The 11,275-nt window shown below is 41.7% G+C and overlaps 1 protein-coding gene across 1 annotated transcript; it reads left to right on the forward strand.

The window, feature by feature from the left end:
- Positions 1-427: 427 nt before the first annotated feature.
- Positions 428-10,896, forward strand: PSMC6 (proteasome (prosome, macropain) 26S subunit, ATPase, 6; the record flags this gene model as incomplete). Its single annotated transcript, XM_008938897.1, has 13 exons — positions 428-507; positions 831-870; positions 1,075-1,127; positions 4,781-4,848; positions 5,287-5,401; positions 6,044-6,131; positions 6,286-6,347; positions 6,439-6,562; positions 6,916-6,977; positions 7,978-8,098; positions 8,190-8,270; positions 10,042-10,113; positions 10,601-10,896. Coding segments are annotated over 13 exons (1,085 nt in total), but the record flags the coding sequence as incomplete, so codon positions are not given.
- Between the last annotated feature and the right edge of the window lie 379 nt (positions 10,897-11,275).

The raw sequence follows: 11,275 nt of genomic DNA on the forward strand, positions 1-11,275 counted from the left end.
AGGTGGAGCGGGCGGGAGGGTCGGGTCCTGCCGCCGCCAAATGGAGCTGGGCCAGAATTTTTCTTCTGTCCTCAGGCTGGGCCCCAGGAAAGTTTTTCTGCCGGCTTTTTATTTGCCTATTTCAAACAACTTTTGTTGTTCTCGTGCTGGCGTGTCCCCTGATAAAAATGTCAGTGCCGTACAAGGGCACTAATATCTTTGAATCTGAGCTTTTTATATTCCGGTTTGCATTTTTAGTTGCCTTCAACAGAGTATTTTCACTAATAGGAGATACTGCTTTGCTGAGGATATGCAGGCCCTGGAGCAGGGGCTTGCAGGAGGGTGACTTACGGGGTGTAGAGGTCTCCCACCGCCGGGTAAAGGGCCAGGCCCCAAGTTCCTGTTGGGTTGAACGTTATAAAAATCCTGTGTTTGTTTTCCTTTCTAGTAAGGGAACAGCTGAAAGAGCTCACCAAGCAATATGAAAAATCAGAAAATGATCTCAAGGCCTTGCAGAGTGTCGGGCAGGTACGTATGAAAAATGAGAGGTGCTTGTCAGTGAAGTTGCCTGGAAGCAATATGCAAGTCCCTTTTTGTTGTGGAGAAAGAGTAACTGTGAACAGCCTGGCTGACAGAAACAGGGGCCTTTCTATCAAGAGCAGGCACACCAAATGTATCTGTTTGTCCTGGCTGACTGAGATGTGTTAAAGAAATAAAAGCCCTGGCAAACTGTGATGCAAGGGAAGAATTTCTAAGGTGACAGTCATCTTCCATGTCCTGAAACTCATGTTAAATGCTGGTTTGTGATGGTGATTTATCTGTGGGCTAATAATGAGCTTGTTCTTTTGCAGATTGTTGGCGAGGTTCTTAAACAGCTAACAGAAGAGAAGTGTAAGTACACTGCACTGTGGTGTTCTTTGAGATCTTGAAAATAAGCTTTTCTTGTCAAAATTTGGCTCAAGGTATGAGGGCATAAAGAATTGAGAGTATTGGTGATCTGAGTATTGGCAGAAAAATATGCTGGATACTTCTGAAGTGTGATTTAGAGCAGTGAATCAAATAAATTGATATTTTTCCTTAATCTTCTCTCTCCAGTCATTGTGAAGGCCACAAATGGACCAAGATACGTCGTTGGCTGTCGTCGTCAGGTAGCTGGTCTAGATGACTGTTCCTTAAAAGCTTGCTTTGGTCTTGAATATTAGCATTGCTTTTCATAAACTGGGTCCTTAGTGGGATTGTTTTCTTCTTTAAGTTGTATGTGGCTATTTTATACTGGTATCTGCTTGCCCTTGCACTTGGCAGCTGGTAGTTTAATGACTGCCCAGGAAAGACAAAGCAATCCCAACATTCCTGGAACTTCCCATCTCCTTTATTCTTTTTGTTGAGTTGTAGCTCAGGCTTCCTGCCTGATTCTGAGCTCTCTTAATCATCACTATGACATTTGATCAACTGTGGGAGGTCTCCATTGCCACATTGTGAGTGCAGGAGGAGTGTTTTTGTCATTGCTGAGCTCTAGGTTTCATCTGATACAGCTTTATCTTTTTCCTAATACTTTTACATTCCAATAAATAATTATAGTAAGGGCCCTGTTCTAAACACCTCAAGGGGTTTTTATTTGTTAATGATCTTGAAAAAAGCTTTGGCCCTTGACTCCACAGGACACCAGCTTTTTTTTACCTACATCAAATTCTCTAGTGATTAGAGAGTTTAATAGAGAGCTTGGCTTACAGCATAATGGGCAGCAACAACCATTTAGAGGTACACTTTGCTTTTTATTTTTACGGAAAAAGTAAAGTGATATGTTGCAGACATGGTTTAAATGCTTGTTGATTAATTGTGCACTGAATGTGACCCACTTGGAGTAATTAAATCCCAGAGCTTGGGCTATTTTTTACCAAAACTACCTATTAAATAAGAACCACGATACATGAAGTGTTCACTAACTGCAAGGCCATTGGGGGAGCAAAAGTGAATCTCTTATTCGATTTTTTTTTTTTTTTTTTTAACAACTGTGACCTCTTGGTGCATCTTGCACAGGTTCCTTTATGGTGCAGAAAGGTGGCTGCAGTTGAGGTTTTAACATGTGACTGTAGCATGTTCTGTGTTATGGAAGTTGCACAAAACAGAAATCCTTTCAATAAAAGGAGCACAGATGCCACACTGCTGTTAGAGGTGCTTTTATGTCTCTTTCTGAAGAGAGGCAGATCAGCACAAAATTTTGAGCTCTTACTGATTCTGTAAGAGAAAATGTTTGCAAGACTAAGGTGCAAATGTTTTGCAGTTCTCAAAGTGTCTGAATTAGTTTAACTTTTGTACATGGGAGTTAAACTGAAGAACAGTGTAATAGAACTCCAGTGTGTGAAAGTTAAACAGGGTTGGTTTATTTTGAATATTAGGGAAAATTTCTGCATGGAAGGGGTTGCCCAGGGCTGTGCCAGGCTGCCCAGGGCAGTGGTGGAGTCCCCACCCCTGGAGGGGTTTCCAAGCCGTGGAGATGTGGTGTGAGGGACACGGGGCAGTGGGGACCTGGCACTGCTGGGGAATGGTTGGACTCCATGACCTCAAAAGTCTCTTCCAACTGAAATGTGTCTGTGATTCCAACCAGTGCTATCCAGGGGATGGAGCTGTAGTGGTGGTGTGGTGGCTGCAGGAGCCAGGAGGCCACAGCAAGTGGGGAGCCTGCTGTATGCTGAAGAATTTACCAAGGGGCAAAGGGTTTTTTGGCTGCCAGAGAAACTTCTGGGGGAGGTTCATAATTAACAATACTTAGCAGTAAGCAGGGAGCAAAATTCATGCAGGAAAAAAAAATCATAAGTTTTTTCCTGTGGTGTTGACACTGTCAGTGGAGTGTATACTTCTCAGTAAGGATGGACCTTTTCTCTTCCTTTTAGAGACAAACTATTTGGGAAATGTGGGTACCAGTGTGTTAGTTCATAAAATGCAATCACAGACTGCTTTGGGTGGGAAGGGACCTTTCAAGGCCATCCAGTCCAACCCCCTGCCCTGAGCAGGGACATCTGCAGCTAGAGCAGGTTGCTCAGAGCCCCGGCCAACCTCACCTGGAATGGTTCCAGGGATGGTTTGTGTAGTGTATCTACAGATATCATGAACTTTCCCTGAGCACACCCAAGCCATATGTTTTTGCTTGCATAAAACATCTGCAAGAATTGCTGATATCAAAATGTTCTTCAAATATATAATTTTAAGCTTCCTTCCTTTCAAGATGCTACAGTGCAAACTCACTAATTTCTTTCACCAGAATGAATAAAATATTTTCTCTGGAACGTGAGTGTACTGCATTCCACTCGGGGGCACTTGAGGTTCTGCACTGGAACAGAGAGAAATGCTGAGGAATAGGTTGTGCTTGGATGAGCCTGGCACTGCAGCATGTGCTTTAGAGTTTATTCTTCAGTACAAACACACTTTGATCTTAAAAGATCCTTGATTTAAGACCAGAGTCTAAGAAATGTAGCTATTATTATTTTCAGAAGGTCAAAATATAAAATAAAGCAATAATGTCTTGTCAAAGGCAAAAAATTTCCTATGGAGTGTTTCACAGATGAGAACAATGAGGTTTTGATCCAAATTCCATTCTGCTGAGGACGGGGAGCAAAGCTGTTTACACTGAACCCAAATTATTTCCCTGTCTAAAGAGCATTTCCAAAAGAATTGAAGGCCAAATGATTTCTCTTTGTTTTCTTCCCACTGCAGAATAACTTAACTGTATTGTGAAGTGGGAATCTGATAGAATTCCAAACTTTTCCCAGTTTCACATTTTGCACATCCTGAGCAAGATGCTGTGTCAGTAAAGCTCAGGATAAATAGGTTTGATACTCAATTGGCATTTGAAGAATAACTCCTATTTAATGTTTTTAAAAGGAGAAAAAATTAGAGTGGCAAGATAATCTTGTGATTGTTCAAAGTTGAGGGAGGTGAGACAAGACCCAGTTTCTTAAAAACACTTTAAAAGTGAGAAATGCAAATGAGTTGTTTTAATCCCAGCAGAATTTAGCAGGAGGTACCTGAAGACATCTGCAGACGTGTTTCAAAACCTCATAAAAATACAGTAAGCACAAAAACTGCTGAGGCAGATGAGTAGAGCATCTGAGGTGAATGATAGCAAAAGAATAACAGCTGGAATGGCAGACTTTGAAGGGGGATAAGTGAAAATGCACAGATGATGCAAGGCTTGGAGAAAATAGGTTTGGAAGAGCTGTTCACTCTTTCTGTCCAGATGAGAGAGACTGAGTAGAAGGGTGGCAAGTTTGGACTCAAAACAGGCAGGCTGTTCCCTGTGTCCTTAAGCAGGATTGCTTCCTGGTCCTGATACTGTTGGTGCTGTCAAGCAGAGGGCAGGATGAGATTTCTCACTAATCCAGCCAGACTGACAGCAGTAAAAAAATGATAGTCTAGAAAGTAGTATTTTTTTTGTTTCTTAAGTGGCAGAGCTAAGTTAATGACTTGCTGTTTAAGATCTGTGTCAAGATTATAGAATTCTTCTGTGCTCTGGTTTACTGGTGTCCAGTTGTGACAACCAACAGGTTTGTTGGTCAAGGCTAGCTTCTGGATCATTTCTCCCATAGATCACATTCCCATCAAACAGTGGGCCAGCTTTTTCCCAGTATAAGCATTCCCAAAAATGGTGGTGACAGGAACACAGTGTTGGCATGTAGCTCAATAGCCTAATTTTCTTTTTGTATGTGATTGAGCAAACAGTGCAAGCAATAGTAAACACCTTTGCTGAAACCAGACAGTGTTTTGGAGTGTGGTTCTAATAGAAACACCTTTTTTTTGTGACTAGCTTGACAAAAGTAAGCTGAAACCAGGGACAAGAGTTGCTCTGGATATGACCACCCTGACTATTATGAGGTAGGTTTCTCTACAGCTCCTCTGCTCATCACATAAAGGGGGGGGAATATTGATCTGAGTAGTGACACAGAGGTTTGAATCATCAGCTACGTTGTGTAGACGTTTTCTGCAAAGTGGGGATTAAGTAAGGACAGTTACTTTGAGGGAAGACTTGTGTCTGTTATATATGGTTGAATAAGAATTTGGTTGTTCTTTAAAAGATCAATGCAGTGCAGCTCAGTATTTTCAGCAGCTTTCTAAGCATTTATTTGGTTTAAAACTTAAGCAAGTTTGCTGGGTTTGGGGTTTATTCTGTTTTCAACAACCATGCTTATCTTGTTATTGAGGTGGGAGGAGAATAAAACTTTTTCATGTTTGCCCTAAAACTTATTTCAATAACTTTTGTCACTGTGCAGACACATTTATGTCTACTCTTAACTCTTTTTTTTTTCCTTCCAGGTATTTGCCAAGGGAAGTGGATCCATTGGTTTATAACATGTCTCATGAAGATCCAGGGGATGTTTCATATTCTGAGATTGGAGGGTTGTCAGAACAAATCAGAGAGCTGCGAGAGGTATCCAGTATTTCAGAACCACTGGTCCAATGGAGGGATGTGTTCTGAGTGAGGTTTTTCAGTGCAGAAAAGTCTCACTGATGTTTATGCTAAGCTATTGTTAAAGGATCCTGTCAGATCAGAGCTTTCCACGTTTCATTAACTTCAGCTGTGTTTTCCTATACTAGAAGAGAACTCCTGAAGTGTTTTTTCAATGTTTTCCAGCTTTGTCATTGTCTTTGTGGCAAGCAGACGTGTGATTGTGGGGTGCTGGGATGCTTGTGCTGCAGTAACCCCCTTAGTTTGGGTACTGCAGGCTGTGCAAGCCTAAATTTCGTTGTAGCTAGGATTGACAACTTTGAATCTTGCACAAAAACTGCTAGAATCGCTCTGAGTAGTGGTGGTATGATGATAGCAAAGCATGGTTTGAGTAAAAAACGTCATGAGAAGCCATTGCAGAGCTGAAGTCTGAACAAGGGCAGGATTGTGGATTGATCCCTTAGATCAATTTGACATTTTATTACCTATTTCTTATATAATATATTCTGCACGGATAAATGAGGATACAGGTTGGCATGTGTCCTGTTAGCTCCCTAGGACTGATGGCCTATTTGAAAACTCAGAGTCTCTGTTTTCTCCATCTGTTTATCTGTCTCTTTGCAGGTAATAGAATTGCCTCTGACAAACCCAGAATTATTCCAGCGTGTGGGAATTATACCTCCAAAAGGCTGCTTGCTCTACGGCCCCCCTGGTGAGCCTCATGAAAGGGTAGTGAACACCCAGTTGCCACTTGCAAACTGTGGCAATAGCTTTATTTGGTTGTGGTTTTTTTCAGGGTTTGGGGGTTTTATTTCTTTGGTTTTGGGGGTTACTCATTAAACAGCTTCAATCTTTTGTCTGTCCAGGTACAGGGAAAACACTTCTGGCCAGAGCTGTTGCTAGCCAGCTTGACTGCAACTTCCTAAAGGTAGCATGGTTTTCCTTTGGCCTTCACACACACATGCTTGGCCTGTTTGCACGCCAGTCTCTTCATTCACCTGTCTCCTGCCTTTCACAAGGTGGTGTCGAGTTCCATAGTGGACAAATACATCGGTGAAAGTGCTCGGCTGATCAGAGAGATGTTCAACTACGCCAGAGACCATCAGCCCTGCATCATTTTCATGGATGAGATAGATGCTATTGGTAAGGCTGATGCTGGGGGATGGCTTGAGCCTCCTTTTAATGCTGAAATTAGCTGTAAAGCCACAATCTTTCTCAAAAGGGAGGACACAGGCATGTTTCTTCAGAATAAAGAGCACAAGTGGTTTAGATTCCTCCTGAGGTTCTGACAGCTAGCTGAGGACCATACCTGTTCATATCTGCCTTGGCTAGTTTTGAATATACGAAAAAGCATTTTCAAAATGTGTTTTAACTCTTTAAATATCACTTTAAATACCCTCCCCCCGGTTTAAAATAGATTCCTAATTGTCTTCAGACTTAGTTTACATGGAGGTAAAAATAAAAGTGCTAGAACTCATGAGTTTGGTGTGCTGCAGGTGGTCGCCGTTTTTCTGAAGGCACCTCAGCTGACAGAGAAATCCAGAGGACTCTGATGGAGGTGAGTGTTTCATCCCTGGCCACACTCTGGACACTCCACATGCAGTTCAGGTGGGAGTTGTCACCATATGATCTCCCTGGGGAGAACTTTTCTGAGTTAATAAGCTAGAAGTGAACAGGATGCTGCTTGTACAAAAGGCAGCTGTGCATTCAGATAACTCAGCTATGAATTCAGCCTGGAGACTAATGGAAAGAATCTTTAAACATGCTAAAATTATTTGGGATGTTTTCTTTTCATACTGTGACTTGCCTTTGCTGCTTCAATCTTCTTGAAGGTTTGGAGGGCCCCTCTTTCCTAGAGAGGGGAAAGCAGAGCTTGTCTGCTTTAATCCTAAAGACCTATAAAACTTAAGAATTGTTTGATTTTGAAAACTGGGAGGAGTAGTTTTATGTCTTTTGTTTCTGTACTAATTGCTCTGGTAAACTGGGCTGTGTGAAGAGAATTCTAAAACCACTGGTGACAATTAAGAGTTCTGAAGCTAATGGGAAACCTCCTTGGCCTATGTTTGCAAACAGTTTGCCCAGTTCAAAAGAATGTGTTTGCCTTACATAAAGAATTAAATCACTGTGATCAAAGAGCAAGTGCTTTGAATCTTCACAATGCAATGTCTCCCTGTGTGTGTATTAGTATTCTAGAGGCTGTTCTCCAAGCCTCATTTGAATGTCCTGGACTCGGTGCAGTACACTCGGAATGTATCAGCCAAACGTTGGCTCCTTCAGTCCTTGATCTGTTCTCATTGCCTTGGTTCAGCCAAATCTTCCACATCTCAGCTCTGCTTTGCTGGGCAAAGCATTTTCAGTGCCTCTTTAAAGCTCTTCTTTATTACATGTAAAATATACAAGGAGCTCATGGCTTTTCAATAGAAGTCTCCTAGCATTTTATTTGATGATTTATCTTTACCCCTTTTCCATCTTGATTAAAATATGCAGAAAATAAACATAATAGAGCACGCTAGGAAGGTTTTGGGTTGTATAAAGCCAAACTTCTGTTTTTCTGTTAGCTGTTGAATCAGATGGATGGATTTGATACTCTGCACAGAGTTAAAATGATCATGGCTACTAACAGACCAGACACTCTGGATCCTGCTCTCCTGCGGCCTGGAAGACTGGATAGAAAAATCCGTGAGTTGCTAGTGCACCCTGGCTGGAAAGAGGAGAATATCCACACAAATTGTGGGTTCTCTGCTTTTCTTAACACTGCAATTCTTTCTAGATATTGATCTGCCAAATGAACAAGCCAGATTAGATATTTTGAAGATTCATGCAGGTCCTATCACTAAACATGGTGAAATAGGTGAGTAGGAAGCTACCTGGATATCCCTCCTGCTTCTCTTTGTGAAAATGCAAAGAGGGTGAGTTGTTACAAGGACTCTGCCCTCCTAATTCCTTCCCTTGCTCTGGTCACACAACTTCCCCTTTCTTAGTATTATTATTTTTTTTTTTTTAATGCATCCTGACTGAGCTGTTGTTAAGTCTTCCTTTGGAAAGGAAAACTGAATATAAACCCCTGGAGCACAGGTTGTAAACTGAAAAATCAGCGTGGTTCTCATCAGGAGGTTTCCTGTTTCTAAAGGAATAGCTTGGTGCAAGAAAAAAGCATTTTCAGTAGTCCCATCTGGAAAAAGTGTTGCTGTAGAAGTCTGAAAGCAGTAAAGAATCTCTAAAGTCGTGGAGAAACTTGGAGGTGTGGTGGAAACCTTGTCTGAAAGAAAGCTTGGTTAGCAGTGTAGATCCCTCTCTCCAGAGCTTAAGGGGGAGAAGTATCAGCTAAAACAGGGGAAGTTTATTTAATGACCCTGTTCTCTGAGCTAACCAGAGTCTTAATTTCACAGTGAGGCTTCAGAGCTTTCCTCAAGAAAACTGTCATTGCCCTTTGCCTTTAAAATGACGTTGGCTGCCTTTTATTTGAGTAAGGCCTCCCCAGCCCCTGCCTGCCTGTCCCCAGCCCCTGCTGCTTTGCTGACAGGAGCTATTCCTGCAGCTGATCTCGGGCACCAGCTGCCTGCACAAACAGCTGCAGCACAGCAGAGGGGTGGCTGGGGGAGGGCCAGAGGATGAGGATGGCCTTTCTGAGCAGCAGTCTGGGCTTAAAAACGCACACGTGCGATTGTAGTTGAAGAGCAAAAGCTCCAAAGGAAATTGTGAAGCTCTGGTGGAAGTATTTCATCCTTTTTCTCCTATCTTTGGGCACTGCAGGGGGAGCAGGGTGGGATCATTCCCTTACAACGTTTAGCAAGGCGAGGTGTGAGGTGGGTACTGGTTAAATTGCTGAATGTGATGTGGGAAGACTGATGCTCAGCTTGACATCCTGGAAGGAAGGCCAGAATGCATCAGCAAGGTGGGGTGTGGACTGCATTAAAATGTGAAGATAACGACCCACTCCAGGTTCCAGCATGAAATAATTTCTAATCTCTAGGGGGTTTTTTTGACTCTTAAGATAGAACTGTTCAGTTCAAATGGTTTGAATTTCATACAGAAGGTAAACTGTTCTGAAAAGTTTTGCAGAAAGTCGAATTGAATTTTTTTAATAAGCAGCCTGGCAAAGATCAGAACTTGCTGGAGGCTTAGCAGACACAATGTTTTAGAAATTGATTCTAGAAACTGTAACCACAGCCACTTTTTTTAGTAAATATATGTGCATAAAATACCAGCTTAATCTATCAAGACATTAAATGTCTTTAGTAGATGCTGTTATAAGCAGAAACGGACTGAGCTACAATCACTTGGATATAAGTTTTATGGGGTTTACCTCATTTAAATAAGAACATTGCCTTGGTGTAGCTTTTCTTGTTTCACATCAATGCTTATAACCACAAGTTGGTGACTTTGGGATTGAATGATGTAATAATTTATGTAGTATTTTGGCTGTGATATGTTGGTGTTGTAATGAAAGGGGCAATACAGCTGATGATTTCAGTTATTTAATTTATCCATCTAGTCGACAGATACCTGTTTGTACTGAAATCAAAGTAAAGTGTTCCTTTGTTAGCTGGATATGTAATTCATTTGCATCCATAACAGAAGTGTGAATTAGTTTCTGATCAGCATTCATCTTTTATCAACAGATTATGAAGCAATTGTGAAGCTTTCAGATGGCTTTAATGGAGCAGACTTGAGAAACGTCTGCACTGAAGCAGGTATTTCCTTAGCTCTGGGTGTGCTAAGTCTTGGTTAATGCTAAAATGGCTTAAAATGATATTTTCATAGAATAGTTTGGGTTGGAAGGGACCTTCAAGATCACCTGCTTCCAACCCCCTGCCACAGGCAGGGACACCTCCCACTAGAGCAGGTTGCTCAAAGCCCCATCCAGCCTGGTCTTGAACACATCCAATGATGAAGCATCCACAGCTTCCCTGGGCAACCTGTGCCAGTGTCTCACCACCCTCACAGTGAAGAATTCCTTAAAAAAGTCTAAACTAAACCTTTCTAAATGTGTCTAGACAACACTACTTGTTGGCTGACTATCATGACATCAGTTATACTGTCTCATACAAACTAGACACATCCCAGAAACTGATTGCACCAATTTTCTTTTACCCTCATGTGAGCAAATCTCTGTGTGCTGCCTTCTCTGTTCTGCTGCTACAAGGAGCACCAACTTTGCTGTTCCATTACTCCCCACAGGTATGTTTGCAATCCGTGCCGACCACGACTTCGTCGTGCAGGAAGACTTCATGAAAGCTGTTAGAAAAGTGGCTGATTCTAAGAAGCTGGAGTCCAAGCTCGACTACAAACCTGTTTAAATTCATAATATTTGTGAATGACTGCACACAGTGTACTGGGGTAATGTATAAAAAAAGAAAAGAGAAATAATGTACCTCTTGGTTTTTATTTCATGTAACGTGTAGCTCCTAATTTGGTAACACTAGTTGCAAGGTGGATCCAGAAGTGTTTTCTGTACAATTCTGAAATACAGTATTTGTTGCAGCCCAGGTTGAGTAAAATGTGTGGAGAGATGTGTTCTCAGTGTGAATATATAAACATCCCTGAAGGGTTTAGCAGACTTTTAAGAAAGTCAGATGGTTTCTTGACTTTTTTTTATATTGGTAAATTTCCTTTCCCCAAACCGTTTATGAATAAAACTTGTTTAAATCTGCTTATCCCTGTGTGCCTTCTCTGAAACTCTTGAAGTGAGTTGAAGGGTTTCTCTTCAGAATCTGAAGAGCAGCTTTTCTCTGGTGTTGTGGTTGCACTGGAGTCAGGGAGGGAGAAGTGTGCATGCCTTCACTGCTGAAGTTTGGGAGTAGGATTTAGCTGAGTTACCGTTTAATTACTGCAAACAAGTCTTTTAAAGTGTTT

Source organism: Merops nubicus, unplaced genomic scaffold (genome assembly GCF_000691845.1).
Source record: "Merops nubicus isolate BGI_N331 unplaced genomic scaffold, ASM69184v1 scaffold31954, whole genome shotgun sequence".
NCBI lineage: Eukaryota > Metazoa > Chordata > Aves > Coraciiformes > Meropidae > Merops > Merops nubicus.